The sequence below is a fragment of the Hoplias malabaricus genome, chromosome 8 (assembly GCF_029633855.1).
Source record: "Hoplias malabaricus isolate fHopMal1 chromosome 8, fHopMal1.hap1, whole genome shotgun sequence".
NCBI lineage: Eukaryota > Metazoa > Chordata > Actinopteri > Characiformes > Erythrinidae > Hoplias > Hoplias malabaricus.
In genome coordinates, this window is record NC_089807.1 from 28,779,606 (window position 1) to 28,798,441 (window position 18,836).

The 18,836-nt window shown below is 36.9% G+C and overlaps 2 protein-coding genes across 5 annotated transcripts; one reads left to right on the forward strand and one right to left on the reverse strand.

Annotated features, from left to right (window-relative positions):
• Positions 1-178: 178 nt before the first annotated feature.
• Positions 179-6,277, reverse strand: LOC136705769 (otoraplin-like). 2 transcript variants are annotated; one of them, XM_066679517.1, is made up of 5 exons: positions 6,184-6,277; positions 2,158-2,238; positions 1,495-1,634; positions 1,032-1,142; positions 179-917 (listed from the first exon to the last, which is right to left on the reverse strand). In XM_066679517.1, exons 2-5 carry the CDS (start codon positions 2,204-2,206, stop codon positions 894-896), a joined length of 324 nt encoding a protein of 107 aa, XP_066535614.1. In that variant the 5' UTR covers positions 2,207-2,238; positions 6,184-6,277; the 3' UTR covers positions 179-893. The 2 variants fall into 2 exon arrangements, with proteins under 2 accessions (XP_066535614.1, XP_066535613.1); XM_066679516.1 differs by lacking the exon at positions 6,184-6,277 and having other exon boundaries at positions 2,158-2,293.
• gtpbp2a (GTP binding protein 2a) lies at positions 5,690-18,417 on the forward strand. Of its 3 annotated transcripts, none has more exons than XR_010804086.1 (12): positions 5,690-6,093; positions 8,114-8,140; positions 9,024-9,208; positions 9,372-9,480; positions 9,576-9,773; positions 10,668-10,842; positions 12,777-13,053; positions 13,270-13,405; positions 13,676-13,734; positions 15,303-15,445; positions 15,582-15,746; positions 16,213-16,350. XR_010804086.1 is itself a non-coding variant. In XM_066679514.1 (12 exons), the coding sequence occupies exons 1-12, from the start codon at positions 5,890-5,892 to the stop codon at positions 16,375-16,377; spliced, it is 1,872 nt and encodes a 623-aa protein (XP_066535611.1). In that variant the 5' UTR covers positions 5,690-5,889; the 3' UTR covers positions 16,378-18,417. The 3 variants fall into 3 exon arrangements, 2 of the variants coding, with proteins under 2 accessions (XP_066535611.1, XP_066535612.1); XM_066679514.1 differs by having other exon boundaries at positions 15,303-15,474; positions 16,213-18,417; XM_066679515.1 differs by having other exon boundaries at positions 12,777-12,996; positions 15,303-15,474; positions 16,213-18,417.
• Positions 18,418-18,836: the final 419 nt, after the last annotated feature.

Below are 18,836 nucleotides of genomic sequence, written 5' to 3' on the forward strand. Positions count from 1 at the left end.
GGTTATTCCAGTTGGACACCAAAACATTCTTTGAGCAAATTCAGGAGGATCCTTTCACATAAAATGCCTTTCTTAAGATGGGCTTTCTTTCAGAAAGGAAATCAAAATGTGTTCATGAATTATCTATAATTCCAAAAATGTCAAAATAAAGAGACTCACCGTTAAACACATTGCTTTATTTAGTTTTCAGTTTAATAACTGGATGTTACTTTTTCTAGCATGACACATTAGGTCTTGATATCAAATCAAAAATCAGGAATAGTTTACCTTTATAACAATAAAACAAATGTTAGTAAATTTAATGGCAGCATATTAAAAAATAAAGTACTTAATAGATGCTCTCATTTTCCATTCCTGCGCTGCAGACTAGCCACTCTGCACAGTCTGAACAATTGCCCAACACACCTTGACCAGCCCTCCTGACTGCCCTCTCATAGAATGCCACAATTTATAATAGTAAATTAATGTTTATTAATATACCCATTTGTTATTTTAAAAAACACTTACAAGTATCAAATCAAATTAACAATCTGAAAGTTTGAGTTTCACCAAATCTAATGCACTGCAAATGTTATGTTACAAAATAATTACGCTTTTTACGTATGGTCAATGACTTCCTAAAATCCAAATTTGTACTTGGGTTTCTAAACAAGATGACATCATTCAAAAGAAAGAAAAGGACATTTCTGTTTATTATACTTTTTTTAAATCTATGTTGCTCTCATTATATATTTCAAAATAATATAGTTATTTTGATTTGATTATAATAATGTAATGATTTTGATTTGATTATACAGAATTTTACAGGAACGAAGAGCATATAATGATTTTACAGTTTTACTAAAGCAGAATTCATAATTCCTTCAGGTTCATCTGCACTTTCTCCGTCTTCTTCAGGCACAGAAGAAATCCATGTCCTATGTTCACACAAACAATAAAAACAGGCAATTACAACATGACTACAATTACAAAACAGTTTTATGAAATGTTGTTCTGTAATGACCCCAGAGAGCTATGTTGGAATAACTCACAGTTGTGGGCATCTCAATAGTTTTCTTCTCAAAAATCTGTGTCTCATTGACGTGGTTGCTAGGGAAGTATCCAATGATGCCCATCTGATCCACATACCGGTCACCATAAACCTAAAGCAGAAGAAAACTAATTATTACTTTATTTTGGATGGTCCACTTTAGATGTTTGGCAGATAAGTTACATTATATTCACTGATTGATTCATTCATTCATTCATTGCCTGTAAGCACTTATCCAGTTCAGGGTCGCTGTGGGTCCGGAACCTACCTGGAATCATTGGGCTCAAGGCAGGAACACACCCTGGAGGGGGCACATTCTATTCAACATATCATTATTGTCAGTACAAAACATTGGTGTGTGTGTGTGTGTGTGTGTGTGTGTTTGTGTGTGTGTGTGTGTGTGTGTATAATCACATTTAAATACACAATTAAATAAATCACAGAGTTACAATTCAAATACCCACGCTTCCAGACCAAAAGACTCCAGCTCCCTCTACAGGCTTCAGTTTGAAATAAATATAAATTATCTGGCCTTTCTTCAAGTTAATGAACCTGCAGTCAGATGCTGTGTAGTCATCAAGAGCTTCAGCCACTGAGATCACATCTAGAAAGGGATGAATATAAGAAGTATTCTTGTATTATTGCATGCATATACAGGGAAAAACCCCTGACTCTTGCTAATATTCAAATCAAACATCTCATTTTTAATACATAAGTATATGAAATATATATGACCGAAAGTTATAGAATTCAACTACAAGTGCATCCACAGAAATTCAGTTAAACACTCACAGTTTATATAATCTCTATAAATACATCCCAAATCAATAACCTTTGTATTGAGTTGGAGTAGTGTTGTTGAGACAGAACTAATACTAATCTATTACTAGTAAATGGTCTCATTAATCTTAATGTCACTGAATGCATGAATGCAGTCAAATCCATACAGAAATATTACAGAAAATACTATTACAGAATTTAAGGAAACCATACACACAATAAAAAATTAACAACATACATTTAATAATGTTTCTTTAGAATTGTAGAGAACCAGAAGTAGGTTTCATAAGGAATCACTCTAAAGAATCATTTTCAGCACAATTTTTTAAGAGGGCAAATCAACTCACATGAGCAGTACTTGTCTGCACAGATTTTTCTGTCAGCCAGTTTCTCCATACGAATGGCATTTGCTGTTTTGCACAGGAGTCCTAAAGAGACAACAAACACAATCAGGAAGCTCAGCTTGTCCATCCTCAGGCCAGGTGAAATGATAAATATCTTCTTATTGCAAAATTCCCTGCTACAACCTTCCACAAGTGCAGAGAAAAAAAAACTCAGAACAGCCAATGAAACCTCAGCCACAGATGCCCACATTCCTAACCCATGGGGGTGGCAGTAGTGTGTTTACTGAACTAATATTTTGTTCCATCCTCTGTGAAATGTTCTTCTGTTCTCCTTAAAACACAAACCCAAGCATAAAAAAACCTTAAAGGGTATGAGGAATACCAATGAAACACAAAGCATATATTTATATTGTTTTGTAAATACAAGTTCCTTCCACAAAAGCAAAAAAAACATTCTGACCCAAGCATGTTTATCACCATGTTCAGTGACTTTTCATTTTAACAACACTTAATAATTGTTTGGGGACTGAAGACACTGGTTAATCTGAATGGGAAAACAGAACTGTTTGCAATGCTCCTGTTATTTGAGTCTTCAGCAGTGCATCTGTACTAGGCTTTTGTTGTCATATTACTGTACACTTTAGAGATCACCATCCAAGTGCAAAATGGCCACATGATTCCAACATCAGTCCAGGGCAAAATCTGCTCACTCTGTCTTCTTAGACATATGTACTAAATGTATTACACTACTATTGGTTTCTGTTTGTATTGGTATTATAAGTTTTATTTATATTTGTATTATAATTTTTATTTTAGTTATTGTCCCAACTTATTTTCTTTTTCTTCCTTTTTTTGGGACTGAGTTTGGATGAATTGGGACTGAAAGTTTGTGAGAAGTCAAAATACTGAAAACTAATATTGTAAGTTCCTTAGCTAATTAGAGTTTTATGTTTTTCTTTGCTTCATTTAATTTAACCAATCATTAAATCTGTGCAGAAAACAGTATCTGTGCAGATAGCAGTATCAAATAAATGGCATCAATAGTTCTATGATTCTACTGCAAAGTGTGCCCTTCTGCATGGACAACCAACATAACAAACATTTGTTGATAATAAGATATATCCCCCTTAGCATTGTATTTTCAGGAAACAACCTACATAAATGTCTGACTGAAATTTACATTTATGTCTGAATTGCAAGCTTGTTGTTTTACTCTAACTGTTTTACTCTGGGCAACCGTGGCCTAATGTTTAGAGAAGAGGGCTTAGGATTGAAAGGTTGTTGATTCGATTCCTACAGCCGGTGGGAAAATTGGAGGAATGGGAGTGAAGGAACAGCACTGTCCTCCTCCCTCAATCCATGGCTGAGGTGCCCTGAACCCAGGGTTTGTTGTGTTCACAGCCCCTAGTGAACTACTGTGTGTGTTCAAAAAACATGTCATGTTTATGTGGCATGTAAACTTACAGTACATGTACAGGGAAAATATGGGATATGTAGTCTTTAAACAATATAACTTTAAACCTGAAGGTGGCAGCATTCCTATATGATTCAGGTCCTGCTACATGTCCAGTGAACAGAAAAAGAGGTTGGAGTACATTAGCTGGCCAATAGATTATCACAATATATTATGATCAATTCCATATTTTTAGTTAACCAACAGTAACCATAATGTTTGTCATTGCATTTGTTGAGTAAAATGTATTAAAACCAAAAATAATAAAATTAAGTTAAAGTGGACTTAAATAAAATTGCTAATCTATATTCCATGATGAATGGAGGGATTTGTGATTTTTTGTTTCCTTCGGGTTCCTGTCTTGTGCCCAGTGATTCAGGGTAGACTCGGGACACCGTGACCCTAAATTGGATGAGTGGTTACAATCAATGGTGGAATGAATTTTTTTTATTTGAATTTTTAACAATGACTTCTAAAAATGTCTCTGAGACAGCAGCATGTTGGAAGCTACAAAATGATAATGTCCGTTCAATAACACTCTGGTGCAGAGGCCTTGTAACAAATCTAAGTTACAAAACTGTGTTTTTTTATTACTTTGAATTAGAATTACTTTACTGGTCACTGTGCTTGCACAAAGAGGAATATGCTCTCTACGTTTAACCCAATCTGTGCATTGAAACACACATTTACACACACACACACTAGTGAACACTTGAGGGGCAGTTAATACACTTGCCTGGAGCGGTGGGCAGTCCGGAAACAGTTGTGGGTTACGTGCTTTGCTCAAGAGCACTTCAGTCATGACCTGCAAGATCTGGGGATCAAACCAATAACCTTCCGGTTACAAGCCCAATTCCCTAACCACCAAAACATGATGTCAAAACAATTTAGTAGAGATATTCAGCTTAAGCAGTAATATTCTGCTAGTTCAGCTGCATAATTTGGTGATGATTACTTTTCTTTTTATCAGGCCGTTGAATTAAATAATATTTTCACTACCTAAACCCAATTGATTGTATATACCAGTTTACCCTGTATTCCTTCCAGGGGCACCACATATGGTGGGCGAGTTTTAACGGTTTGTGACAGACAGAAGCCTCACATTCAGAAGCTGTTTTTTAAGTTTAACTGTAAGTTTGATGGAAAAAATAACTGTTGTTTGTATGGTGATTAAGTTTGTACACTGTTTGAATCACCCCCAGAAACACATTTATAACTTGAGTTGTTTAGTTTTGTAGCACTCCTGGTATGTGTTTACTGTCATGCATTTAGTGCTTTTCTGAATTTAGAGTCAGTTCCATCTACAACAAAAATAAATCAATATTACCCACCTATGGAGCAGTATTCCCTATCCTAATCTCAGTTCATGCTTTTCAAAATGTGGAGCTCTTTTCGTTTTCTAAAAACCTTTAAAATGCAGGGAGAGAAACATTTTTTTAACCTATTTATTGACACTGGGGCTTCATAAACAAGTCTGTATTTCAACATTCAGACAGACTAGGAAGCTAACAAATTGAGATAAAACATCCTCTGAATTTTATGAAAGTTTTTTTTTCTCTTATTAAAATCGTGAATATGGCATTTAACATGTAACTGTGGCCTTGCACCTGATAACATTTAATGGTTCTATATGGAAATTTCACAAGCAGTACAGGCACTAGGCTATTCTCTATAATGTCCACAACAAGTACCCAAAGAGTAAGTAATAGATTTTTAATAGGGGTTTTTGCCAACATTTGGATATATTTGATGTGTGTTCTTGCTACATGTTCAATAACAAGGGCTTTAGGTTGGGTTTTTCATTTTGCATTTATAGATTAAGAAAAAGATATACGAACATAGAAACATATTTATTAGAAAGAAAGACCTCGGTGTCCCCATGTCCTGAGGGTCACGGCTGTGATAAACGCTGTAGCAAACATAACTTCCGCATGTACAGTTAGTTACTGTTCAGTTACAGCAGACATGAATCGAAAGAAACGTTTGCCCTTCTTTCGTTTCTGTGTCCAATTAGAAACACCGCCTCATGAATATTAACAAGGTCGTACGTAGGACGTAGCTCCGCAAAGTTGAAAAGCCAGAGGAGTTGTTTTGGGTTTTTTTTCAGCGGGGGATATGGCCGGTCCTCTGCTCTTTATCATACCCCTCTCTCTTTTCTGTATATCTCTAGCGGATGGATCGTAAAGTAACCTGACGGATGATTCCGTTAAAAGAGACATCCAATTGTTGGTAACGTTAGTGTTTTTCCTGGTTGTCTGCTGTTTAGAGGGCGTTGGACGGTAATGGAGAGCCGGGTCTCGGAGCTGTTTGGAGCGGGTTCCGCATTCAAAGCTGCTGCTACCCCCTCTCAGAGCCAGGGCTCGGCTTCGAATAACGGAGCTACAGCGGCTACGAAAAAGGCTTTCTCAAAAAATGGCAAAAAGGCAAAGAATCGGTCATCAAGACATCTTAAACCAAGCAATAACCCGCCTTATCTACCTCCGGAGGTAAGACAAACATCCGAAATCTCTCCCTTTATATGAGTGACTTTCTCTCTTTTTATCGCGCTTCTTCCTTTCCTCAGCTACTAACCTTACCTTAGATATCGGTAGATCGTATAACGTAACTTGGATACAGCACACGTACGTTTACTCCAGTAACTCAGAGCGGTCTTCTAACGTTAGGTTGAGTTAATGTCATGAACCTTTAGTGTTTAACGTTAACGTTAGCTTTACTACCGTTAGCGGGCTAACGTTATTTCAAGGGTCAGTGTGTATTCATGCAGTAACAACAGTGTTTGTAAAGCTGAATTTCGCGTATTTTCAGAATTTTCCGTTCCACCTTAAAATGGTGCAGGTGTTATGTTGTGTGCTGCACCATTTAAGGTGGAATAAAGATTTCCATTATAAAGTCAGCTTTAACCACACAAAGTGGAGGCTAACGTTAGCTTGTTTATGTGGCTAACTCAAATGTTATTATTCTGATGGAATTAGTTCCGCTGATATTGTTGCTTTTGTGTCAGACTTGAGTGTGCCTATAAACTTTAGTTTTCCGAAGTTCAGTTTGCCTGCAGAATTAAAGTACTTATAGAGAGAGACACGTAGACGGTCTTCCTGAACAGTCGCACATTTCACTTTCAAAATATGAGAGGAAAAAATTAAATGAGAATTTTACTGAGTATTTTCTCACGAACATATTCTCCCTCTTGAATCGGGCTACACCCAAGTGCACAGATCAGACGGGTTAAAGCACAACTCGGTTTATTCTTATAGTGTAGGAGTCTGTTTTTGAATGGAGTCCTTTCTCTGATCTGACGTAACTCCGCGGTAACAGCTGTGTTTGTGATGACGAGTCTGACAGAGGGCGGGAGTTCATACCACTGACAACAACATACACCCAGCATACAGTCTGTTTTTACGTTGTGTTGACCTACTTTTAAAATGGATACTAGTGGACCACCGAATAAATCTTAGAATTAAGTAAAGATATGTGCCACAGTCGATCACACTTCTTTAAACAGTTTATCTCCGCAGTAATTTCAAAATCAAATCACAGTGTAACGCTAGGATAAACACCAGTAAATATGGATAAAATGTAAATTTCTTTGTTTTTAATCAATATAAGCCACGCCAGTCAAGTTGAAATATATTTTGACTGATACTTAAATGCTACCATTTGGGGTTATTAGTCACTTACTTTTTGTAATTTATAAGAACTGTATTACTGTACCTGCTTTTTGTAATATATTCAATCAACATGTAATAAGCTAGAGCATGTCATTATAAATCCATTACAAATTTGCTACTAACCAACTAAGCATAGTTTATTCATTATAATCATGAATCAAGTGTTTAATGTTTCTAAAGTGTGTGAGATATAAATATTCAACTTGATTCTTTTCAACAGATTGTTAAAAAGTTGCCGCTTATTAAAGCTCATTTGTTAGGACAATGTTATAAATATTTTGACTAGATTTCAAGTCTGGTTCTTCAATTCATAGTGCAATCTAAAAAAATATATATTTGTTAAAATCAACATATAAGCATATTTGATTTAATGAAGGTTTTATAATATATATATATATATATATATATATATATATATATATATATACAGAGAGAGAGAGAGAGAGAGAGATTTGTAGGTACACTTGAAGAGATTTTTTTGCACATATTGAAGCTAATGCAGACTTACACAAAATATCGCAATGTATTGTTGGCTTCATCTAACTGAAATAAGACAAAATTATTGTATTGGTCTCAACATATTTACTGAAATGTGTATTCTATTAATTTACTACTTTGTTCAGTACATTGTATGAATGTCTAGGCTCATAATTCTAAATTATACCATTTTCAGTACCATTATCTAAAGTAACATTACCTAAACTTCGGATTTTAAAGTCTTTGTATATTGAATGACAGAGAGTTCAGAGTGTAGGCAGTTTCATGTTTTGTTCCATGGAATACAGAACTGCAGTGCCTTTTGTCCCAGTTCTATTCAGTAAGTATTTCTCTTTTGTTTCAGATTGAAGAGGGGAACATAGAATACAAGGTAAGCTTTTAGCACTTAACATGCCTCTTAATGGGTGCCCATCAGCCCTCTTGTTGAGAGCTCAAAAGCTGCTCTGTGTATAGTTGTTTTAACCAATCAAAAACACCACAGCAACCTGAACATACTGTCATATTCATTGTTTTTTTTTCTATTTTTTTTATAACCAAAGTTCTGTTTTCAAAAGGCAGAGCAGTCTTTTTTTTTTTTTTTTGTAAAATTGGCATTTAGTGTATTTTTAACACAAAAGTCAAATTCAAGGTGGGCGTAAGATGTAAGAATATCATAAGTAAGTACCAGTGAACAGGTTTGAAAACAACATAAAACAATACATAATGTCAGTATTGTACTATAGTTGTTGTTTTCTAAGTCAGTCGATTTGAAGATCAAATGCCAAATTTTGTGTTAAGCTATTCAAGTTATGCACATTACAAATCATTTTTGTAACATTTTATGCAGAACATTTCAAAGACATGTTTTAAATATTTCCAAACAGCCCAGTATATTATCTTACTTTCTGATGTATCCCTTTTTGTGATAAATAAATAGCAATAGGCATGCCATTCCTGTTCCCAAAATATAAGACTTGAAATTTTCACAGTGTAACTGCAAAGTAGTAACATGATGTTGCCATATGTGTAACCTGATACCATTGTGGAATATCTGTGCTGTATTTAGCCCACAGCTGCTCTGTTTTTACATGTTAATGATGTCTTACTTAAAAACATTTTTATCTCTGTACATCTGACTGTAACATTCAGCTCATTTTAGCTTTTTAATTGGTGAAAATTAGGTTATATTAACTGTCAGTCTTAACATCTGTACAAAAGCATAGATGCAGCCAATAGTACATGTGTACTTTAATTCTTATTTTTTATCATTACAGCTAAAGCTGGTGAACCCCACTCAGTATCGATTTGAACATCTAGCCACGCAAATGAAATGGAGGCTCCAGGAGGGCAGGGGGGAGGCTGTGTACCAGATCGGGGTGGAAGACAATGGGCTGCTGGTTGGCTTATCTGAGGCAGATATGAGAGCGTCACTCAGGACACTTCGCCGAATGGCGGAAAAGTACGGCTATAATATTATTATCATTATGTACATTTATAGCTGGTATGTTGGCTTACTGATAAAATCTGCTTCAATGGTCCATAGATGTTATTGTTATTGGTGTAATAACATGACTATTTCTGACCCAAGTTAAATTAGTTCTTACTTTGTGACTGCGTATTAGGGTGGGTGCTGACATTACAGTTCTCAGAGAGCGGGAGGTGGATTACGATTCAGAAGAACCGCGGAAAATCGCAGAGGTGCTTGTCAGGAAAGTGCCAGATGACCAGCAGGTAAAAATTTTATCATAGTCATCTGTCCATATAATGTTTTGCGTTGAGATGGGATGAGTATACTGATATATATATTTTTTTGGCCATATCCATAGTTCTTGGATCTACGGGTCGCTGTGTTAGGCAACGTGGACTCAGGAAAGTCCACTCTGCTAGGTGTGCTTACACAAGGGGAGCTGGACAATGGCAGGGGCAGAGCACGGCTCAACCTTTTCCGACATCTTCACGAAATCCAGACAGGAAGAACCTCCAGCATAAGCTTTGAAATCTTGGGCTTTGATAGCAAAGGAGAGGTGAGAGATCATTACCTTTCTCAGACAAGGAAGACATGTTACAATTATTCATATGTTAATATCCATCCATCCATTATCTGTAACCGCTTATCCAATTTAAGGTCGTGGGGGGTCCAGAGCCTACCTGGAATCATCGGGCGCAAGGCGGGAATACACCCTGGAGGGGACGCCAGTCCTTCACAGGGCTCATATGTTAATATTCTAGTTTTATTAAACTTTTTCAGCCTTAACTCATTTCTACAGTAAAATGGATAATGGTGTGGTTTCCATGTACTTGTAAAAGAGTACATAATTGTATTGAGGTAACTATATTGAAAATGGCCTAACAGTAGTAAACAGTTGAACCAGGGTTTATGAAGTATTTCTCTTTTGTGATATGTTTACAACATATGTACACTGAATTAGATGAAGGAACCTATGGAGTTTTTGGTTGGAAAGGATTGCAAAGATTGCGGTTGTAGTCGTTTAGGTTGGCCATTTTAAATTTGACCACAAATATAATGGAGCAGCTATAACTGTCTGAGGGTTTTTGACGTCTTTGTTTAGTCTGATTTAATTTTGGCAGATGAATGTAAAAACATGTAATTTCACCTGATGAACAACAACTGAGACATTTCTTTTTATATGTTTCGCTTGAGAAAAGCTACGGTCAGGCTTTTGTCTAATGTTTGAAACATGCTGATGCTGTGGTCCAAAGATCTAGTGTAAACGTTTTTTTTTAAGGTATGGTGTGCCTTCAGCATCAAGCACTCAATTTTTTTCTGATGTACATGTCCAAATATTGTTTTGGATGAAGTAAATCATTATTTACCATCAGTCAGGTGGAAGATATTTATATAATGCTTATTTTGTTTTATTGGCATTTTTTCATTGAATGTGTAATCTCTCTCTCAGGTGGTGAATTACAGTGAGTCCCGAACAGCAGAAGAAATATGTGAGAGTGCCTCAAAAATGATCACCTTTATTGACTTGGCTGGCCACCATAAATATCTGAAGACTACTATATTTGGCCTTACCAGCTACTGCCCTGACTTTGCCATGCTAGTGGTCAGTGCAAACACAGGCATAGGTATGTTGCGATTTGCAAGCCAGATTTTTTTTACATTTACATTTTCCATGCATCTAAGATTTGTTTAAACATTGCTGTAGACTACAGGATGTTTGACCTAACTAGAGATAAACATATGTTAAGGTGACTCGGCCAGCAGGGCATATTCTAATAAGTATCAGCTTGCAAAGTGAAGTCTTGCAATATGTTCTGGTAATATCTGTGCAGTTCAGCTTTGTCAGGAATTCTCAAACAAACTGGATAGCTTATGTAACATCACAATTTATTCTTGGCTTCATCTCCCATTCCCCCTAAAATACTCAAGCTGGCCTGGATGAGTGTCAGACGCTGGGGCCTAGCCTAGTCTGAGGTAGGGGAATTGATAGTGTGCAGTAATCAGACCCCTGCAAGACTAGTGCTGACTGTGCACAGCCAAAGATAAGATGAACTGTGAGTCTCAGAGAATAATGACAGTTGGTGTGCTATAATGTAAACCATCATAAATATTAAGCATAATCATAATTGTTTGTTGTATAACCAATCTTATTCTCAAATTCAGCTACAAAAGTTCAGCAAAATCATTGCTTTTCTATAGATGGCAACTATATAGGCAATATATAAATAAATACTTGTTTAAAATGCAAATGGAAAATGTATTTATTTTACTCCCCATACTTTTCCAGCTTTGCAGAAGAGAAATGTTACACTATTTGTCAAACACAGTCTGTGAAGGGCATTAAAGGTTAGGACCTAATTTAAGCAGACATCTGTTCATTTACATTAGTGACCTGTTCACTCATAAACAAACACTTCCAAAAAATTACAAGGTTTAAAGTTTTGTGCTTGCTGTGTACTCAGCACTGCATAGGTGTCATTTTAGATCAGTTTGTGTTACTGTAATAAGAGAGGTTATTTAGGCAACTGGGTCAGACACAAGCTCTGCAACCAAGAGCCTTAGAGTACCAGTATAGCACTTGTTAACTGATACTAAAACGTCCCAATATTAATTATATAAACATTATGCAATGGAGGAGTGAGTCTTTTGGTTTGTAGCATCTGAAGCTCAGCCATGCCCACAAAGGAGAGGAATGGGTGGCCACTTTGCTTTCTTGCACAAGTGACCATTAAAAATCACTGATGCAGTTGATTGTTCATCAGTCATAAACTGACCTTTGCAGACTTCTGTGACAAATATTAGTGTACAGAAACACTACTCCGGGGTCAGACAGCTTGAGGTGACCTACTGTGTTTGTTTTTAAGCTGTCAGTGTGGGAATTAGCTGAGTAGGGGGAGGGTGAACCTTAAGAAAGCGAGACATAAGAGGGGCTCAATGTCCTGGCCTGTTTAAAGCACTGGGAGGAACAAGTTGTCCTGTTCCTACAGAAGAAGTCCACTACAGGTTACATATTTACATCATTGGAATAAAGAGAAATACAGGGCAGTCAATCAAAAGTGTTCATAGACCTATATTAGGCTGAAAGGCAAAGGAACATTTAATTTTAATGTATAAAGAAGAGTGGTTGAATGCTGGTAATGTGTAGGGAAAAAAAAACAGCATTGTGCACTAAATTTTGGTTTTTCAAAACAACCAGTGATATTCTTCATCCAGTACAGTGTTTATATATGGCCAAAACCCAACTGAGTACAAAGTGAAATCAAGGGCATCGGTATCAAGAGTGCTAGTGCTACCTTAACAACCTTTGTTCTTATAGGTATGTTCTGTCATTCTAATAACACAGAGCCACTAATCCATGGCATGGGGATTTTAAGTTAATGTGCATCTGCATTGGATGTAATTGCTGCATTCTGTTGGCTAGACTTTGATATAAAGATTGCTCAAACTCTGTGCACAGTTAAATGCCTGAGTCATGAATGTGTGCATTATAAAAGCAGTGGAAATCACTACAAATATTTAGACTGTCTTATCTAATACCTTGTTGACTTCTGTTTTTCAGTGGGCACCACGCGGGAGCACCTAGGTCTAGCCATGGCTCTGAAGGTGCCCATCTTCATTGTGATCAGCAAAGTTGACCTGTGCACCAAAGCCACAGTGGAGCGCACTGTCCGGCAACTAGAGCGCATCCTGAAGCAGCCCGGCTGCAACAAAGTTCCCCTCGTTGTGTCCAGCAAGGATGATGCCGTCACTGCTGCACAGCAGTTTGCTCAGTCGCCCAGGTACCTCTCAGCTCTTAACTCTACCTCAAAGCCTCCTGTCGACAACAATAAACCCAGGTTAGATATGTGACCACCAGAGACATGCTTTGATTGGGCTTGTAGGAATGGTTTAATCCCTGCATGTTTCGAATGATGAAAATATACTCACTAATACAAAATTAAACCCTTATGTAGCTTTGCAGCTCCAGGGATAAACATATATTTGTCACAAACAAGTTACTTATCATTTTTGTCTTGTCTCATCCCTGTACTTTCATTTCTTGGTCTGTTTAGCATTACGCCTATCTTCACATTATCCAGCGTATCAGGGGAGAACCTGGACCTGCTGAAAGTTTTCTTTAACATCCTGCCTCCCCTCAGCAATAGCAAAGAGCAGGAGGAGCTCATGCAGCAACTCACAGAATTCCAGGTAAATTATATAACTATATACCCATAGTTACACATTGTGCCAGTTCATGAAAACTCTGGAAATGATCTTTTTTGGTCTTGTTATGCAAATAAGCCTTTTCCCATAATCACCATTAGTTTTACAAAATTGTGGACTATTTTGAAGTGTAATAGAGTGGTGGAAATATGTACAATACATTTATAGTTAACCTACATGTCTTCTGAGCTTTTTTGTGTGATTTTGATAATAGCAAAGCCCTTCTAATATAAGCTGTGTTCGTTGTTTATGTAGGTTGATGAGATTTACTCTGTGCCCGATGTCGGTACAGTGGTTGGTGGAACGCTTTACAGGTAATAATTTAAATAATTATGTGATATATTGTAATATGACTCAAAGTAATGTGTTATACTGTAGTGATTTTTATACATTATGATCATAAATGTGAAATACATTGTGTATGTTATTTAGGGGAGCCCCACATACCGTTTTTAGGGCTTTGGATATACAGCAATGTTATTTGGTGAATATTTGGGGGATGAGGGTGTTTATTGTTCAGAAAATTTGCATCCAGTGCCTGCCTTAAATCACCCCCAATATAGAGTTTTGTGGATGTGCACTAGGCTGACAAAATAAACTTGTATTGCCACTCTTTGTTAGTAGGCTGTTATTGCATTTTAGGCTGTTTTTGGTCCATTAGTGTTGACAAGCCTGAATACAGGTGGTGTTGGGGTTTTAGGAGTGCTAAAAACAACACTGTAGAGCCTGAATATGGGTGGAGTGGAGAATTGCCAATAGCCTATATTTGTTACAAGGGGTGGGGATGTTTAGTAAATATCGCAATCACAAAATTAAAAACTGAGATACTTGCAAATTAGAGAACTTGTCAACAAGACATTCCTAAAGGACAATTATACAGTGGGTAAATAAATTATCAATATTCTAAAAGCTTATGAAGGTATTTCTCACCAAAAAATATTTCCAAATTATACTTATACAGAACTTCAAAAGAGACCATACCTTCAAAATTAAAGCAAAATGGGAAACAGAGGGTAAGCTTCTAATAACATGAGGAATAGGATAGGATTTGTAAACAGCAATGGTCGACAACAAGCTCCCCTTCTTGGAGAATCTTTAGCAGGAAGAATCTGATTCATATTTTCTGTACTCCAGCTGGTTATTCTGGTTGGACAGGTTGCAGGAGATCTTGTGGAGAAACTCTAGCAAATCATTTTCACATCTGGAACTGTCCCACTGTGACTACATTTTGGAAAAATATTCATAGCACCCTGGAAGCAGTTTTTAAGATAAATTAATTTGGACTTCAACGTAATGTACCTTTTGTGATTTGGAAGAACTTCAGTGCACTAAGCGAGATAAATACCTGCTTAGAGCATGTAAAAAGGCCTTGACCAGAAAATGGCTTAAAAAGGATTCACCAGTGGTAAACAGATAGATTTAGTTTATGACATATATATTATGGAGAGAATAATGTTTAAGCTGAGAACGCAAATTGATATCTTTAATGACTGTTGGTTACCTTGGCGTCTATGTGTCTGTAATAAAACCCAATGTAGTATGACAGGAGATTCTATTTTGACTTATCATTCTTAACTTCCCTGTGCAAGATCTGTGTCCATGGACTCCCCTTGTTTTATTATCGTCTCGATACTATGTTTTTATTCATTTTGCTTCACTTGTCTATGTTTTGTCTTGAGTTTGTGAATTGTGCATTTCTTTGTACAAGTTCTGTATACTGTACAAAACCTAATAAAAACACACACAAAAAACCTAACCAACCAAAAATACCTGAATATCCAGGGCCAGCTCTATAATTATTTTTGTCACGCTTGCATTTTTGAATGATTCTGTAAAGTTCCTATTGTTTATCTTGTCCTAATTTCCCTCCCTATCTGTGCAGTGGCATCTGCCGGGAGGGTGAGCAACTTGTCGTTGGCCCCACCGATGATGGTCAGTTCCATGAGTTGACCGTGTGCAGTATCCAAAGAAACCGCTCAGCCTGCAGGGTGCTCCGAGCAGGACAGGCAGCTACTCTGGCACTGGGTGATTTTGACCGCTCATTATTACGAAAGGTCTGTGTGTGTGTGCATGATTGTGTACAGAGCATGGTATGAACAGCACAAGTGTGTGTGTTTTTAATGGGCTCATGATTGCTTTCGTCTTTCGCTCTGTGCTGCAGGGCATGGTGATGGTGAGCCCAGAGATGAACCCCACCATCTGCTGGATGTTTGAAGCTGAGATTGTCTTGCTCTTCCATGCTAAAACTTTCCATAAGGGCTTCCAGGTGACTGTACACGTGGGTAATGTGAGACAGACTGCTACAGTAGAGGCTCTACATGGCAAGGTGAGTGCTCGATTTCACTGTTGACTAAATATTAGTCTCTCATATTCCTTGTTATAGCACTATGATTATTCAAAAGCCCGGCCCTAAATAGTTCCTAAATTCTGCTCTTATCCTCCAAGTTCATAAATAGCAGACATTAACAACATGAATTTATAGGGGGCAAGAAACTCAAAAGACTGTAGGTTGAAAGGCATGCATTTGGGAAAGATTAATGTGATGCGATTAATGCGATGTGATTTTGAATTACCAGCACAATCCAGCATAAATATCATCTTGTCACCAGATAGTGATGCTAAAGTGTACTTCAAAGGAATAATTCTTTTGAAATTATAATTTGACTAGGGCACAATTGACTCTGTTGACAGATAATCACTTTTGACCTTCATTCCTAGTTGAGCATGTGATTCACAAAGTAGGTAATATCTCTCTCTCTCTCTCTCTCTCTCTCTCTCTCTCTCTCTCTCAGGAGGAGCTGCGCACTGGTGAGAAGGCAGTTGTACGATTTAAATTCATCAAACACCCAGAATACCTCAAAGTGGGCGCCAAACTTCTCTTCAGACATGGAGTCACCAAAGGAATCGGACAGGTCACTAAACTGCAGCCATTGTCCCAATATCAACATCACTCTTAGAGTCCTTAATTCTTTCCCAGCTCAGAAGACAGGCAAAGTCTAATAGAATACAGTCATCTTTTAGTCCACCTTCAAATTCCTCTCTCTCTCTTGTACGCTCACCTCCCTATGAAATGAATATTGTTGACCATGTTTTTCTGTCCCCTTCACCAGAGCCTTGCCTCCACCAAATTGAAGCAGTTTTTTTAATAGAAACATTACTTTTGATATGACAGTCTCATTTCCAGGCTTTTTATTCTGTAGGCTCTGGAGGAGAACCACTTCTGTATAAGCTTGAACACCTGGTTCACTGTGCAAAGGTCAGGCTTGAAGTGGGTTCCTTGGGTGAAATTCAGTTTATGTTTGTTTCTTTGTTTGTTTTTTAAATGTTGGAAGTTTTTTAAGGAAACGTGACCAAGCAAAGATGTGGCTATCAATGAATAAAATTGAAAGATTGTATGCAGGTTGCCATTACACATTTTTGTTTGCTGCTAGCCTCATTAGCAAATGTTTGGTTGTTTTCCTTTAATATTTAATCTATTTATATTTTATATCCTAGAGAACTTGCACCCAGCAGGCGATTGACTATTTTATGATGTGTTCTAAACTAAACTGTTGCATGCTTACATCACTTCAAAATTTATACAGAAATGGCAAACAGACCTCTAAGAGTCCACTGATGTTTACAAGCCAAATCAAAACATGTTTAGCATTTCCATGGCAGCTACAGAAGTGACAAGAGTTGTTGCTCATTAACCAGTTCTGTAAGACTAAATGCTAGCACTCTTCGCCTGAACCTAAGAACTGTCAAAGTTGTCTCATGTTGTTACATGTTTTTCTGATGCCTAGAAAAGGGTTTCTATGAATTTTATCAAAACCACTTCAATGTTCTGGCAATCATAAGCTTTAAAGAAGTTCTTTAGAAATTGGAAACCTAATTTGCAACTTTACCTGAGACAGGTATTACACATTTGCAGAACTTATAACTGAAAATTTATTGACTCAAAATATATTTATAATAAAAGCCATTTGGCAGCTGCTTCAGTACCTGTCAGTTGGCTTCTATTAGAAGTGTGTTTTGTAATAATGGATTTCCTTTTGGATACAGATTAGGTTGAAAAACATCATTTAAGGTCTGGGATTTGGGATCTAATAGCTAAATGGTGGATATGCTGTCTTACCATCATGTGGTTTTAGGTGATCCAGGGTTTTGGAATATCACTTTGGACAATATACAAATTTCACTTGATTGTAGCTTTACACCATCATATGACCAGATAGACTCTATGTTCTGGTATACTCTCAAGTGCTTTAGTTGCTCAGGAAATGTCACATGCTCCTAGAATGCATTCCACGTCCACGTTACCCCACAAGTAACAGGAGAAGTATTCGATGACACTGCTCTGAAGGGTTAAACGTGTACATGTCCACTGCTCTTTTACTGATTATGCAAAACCGATTGCGGGCCATGGAGAGGCCTTTTTTTCTGCTGTTATATCACTGTTCGTACTTCGTTTTCCTTGTTTCTGATACCACAATTTTAAACCAAGGGTCTCTGTTTTAGTGCCTTCACGAGCTCGCTTATCAAAGCCCATGTGATTTTTCACAGCTGTCTCAGAACCTGATTTGGTGCTACACATTTTGATATAAAGATGATGAGGGGGTTGACACATTTGTTTCTAAACCCTGAAACTTCATCAGTCTTGTGAGCTGTGGTTTAGAGCCAGTTCTTGCATGTCTAGTTTTAGTACAATAGAGCACGTTAGTCTGTTCCTACTATGTTATTGTGTGTTTCTTGTGCAATTTTAGAGGGGGAAATTAAACCCGAATATGTTTGAACCAAAAACATTTTAAAGCGGGGAAATTATGTGTACAAATCGATTTAACAGTATCACTGTTTTTTGCTTTATGAATTTGTAGTGGTTTCTAGTTTTACTCAGACACCTATTTTTGAATTGCACCTCATTTATATAAAAAAAATTACTTTTCTTGCTTCACAAGTTTTTTTGTTTTGTTTTGTTTTTTTCCCCCAAATAGTTCTTTATAAATATTGTAAACTTTTTAGCCTTTTGCTGAATTTTAGTATTTATGTACAAATCAGTTTGTATATTATGGTGTACATAAATAAAATCTTTACGATTATTCCATATGTGTAGTGTTTTCAGTTGATGTGGAGAAAGGCACACGTGACAGAAGAAATGATGAAATAAGCTATCGTCTTTGGTCACAGAAAAAACTGATGTAAGGTAATGTAATCACATAGTTACACAATGACAGTACACACAGTAACTGGTGCCTTGGGCAAATGCAAAATACAAATCTAATAAAACGTACAAATGGATATTCAGTTGATTAGAGAGAGAGAAAAAAAACAAGCAGCCCTTTATCTTTTCATTCCCTAGTTAGCTTTACTAAACTTTTGAAGGGTGTTAATAGCAAGTTTAATTCTCTTTCCTTAACAAAGCGTCTAACAGTCTTGA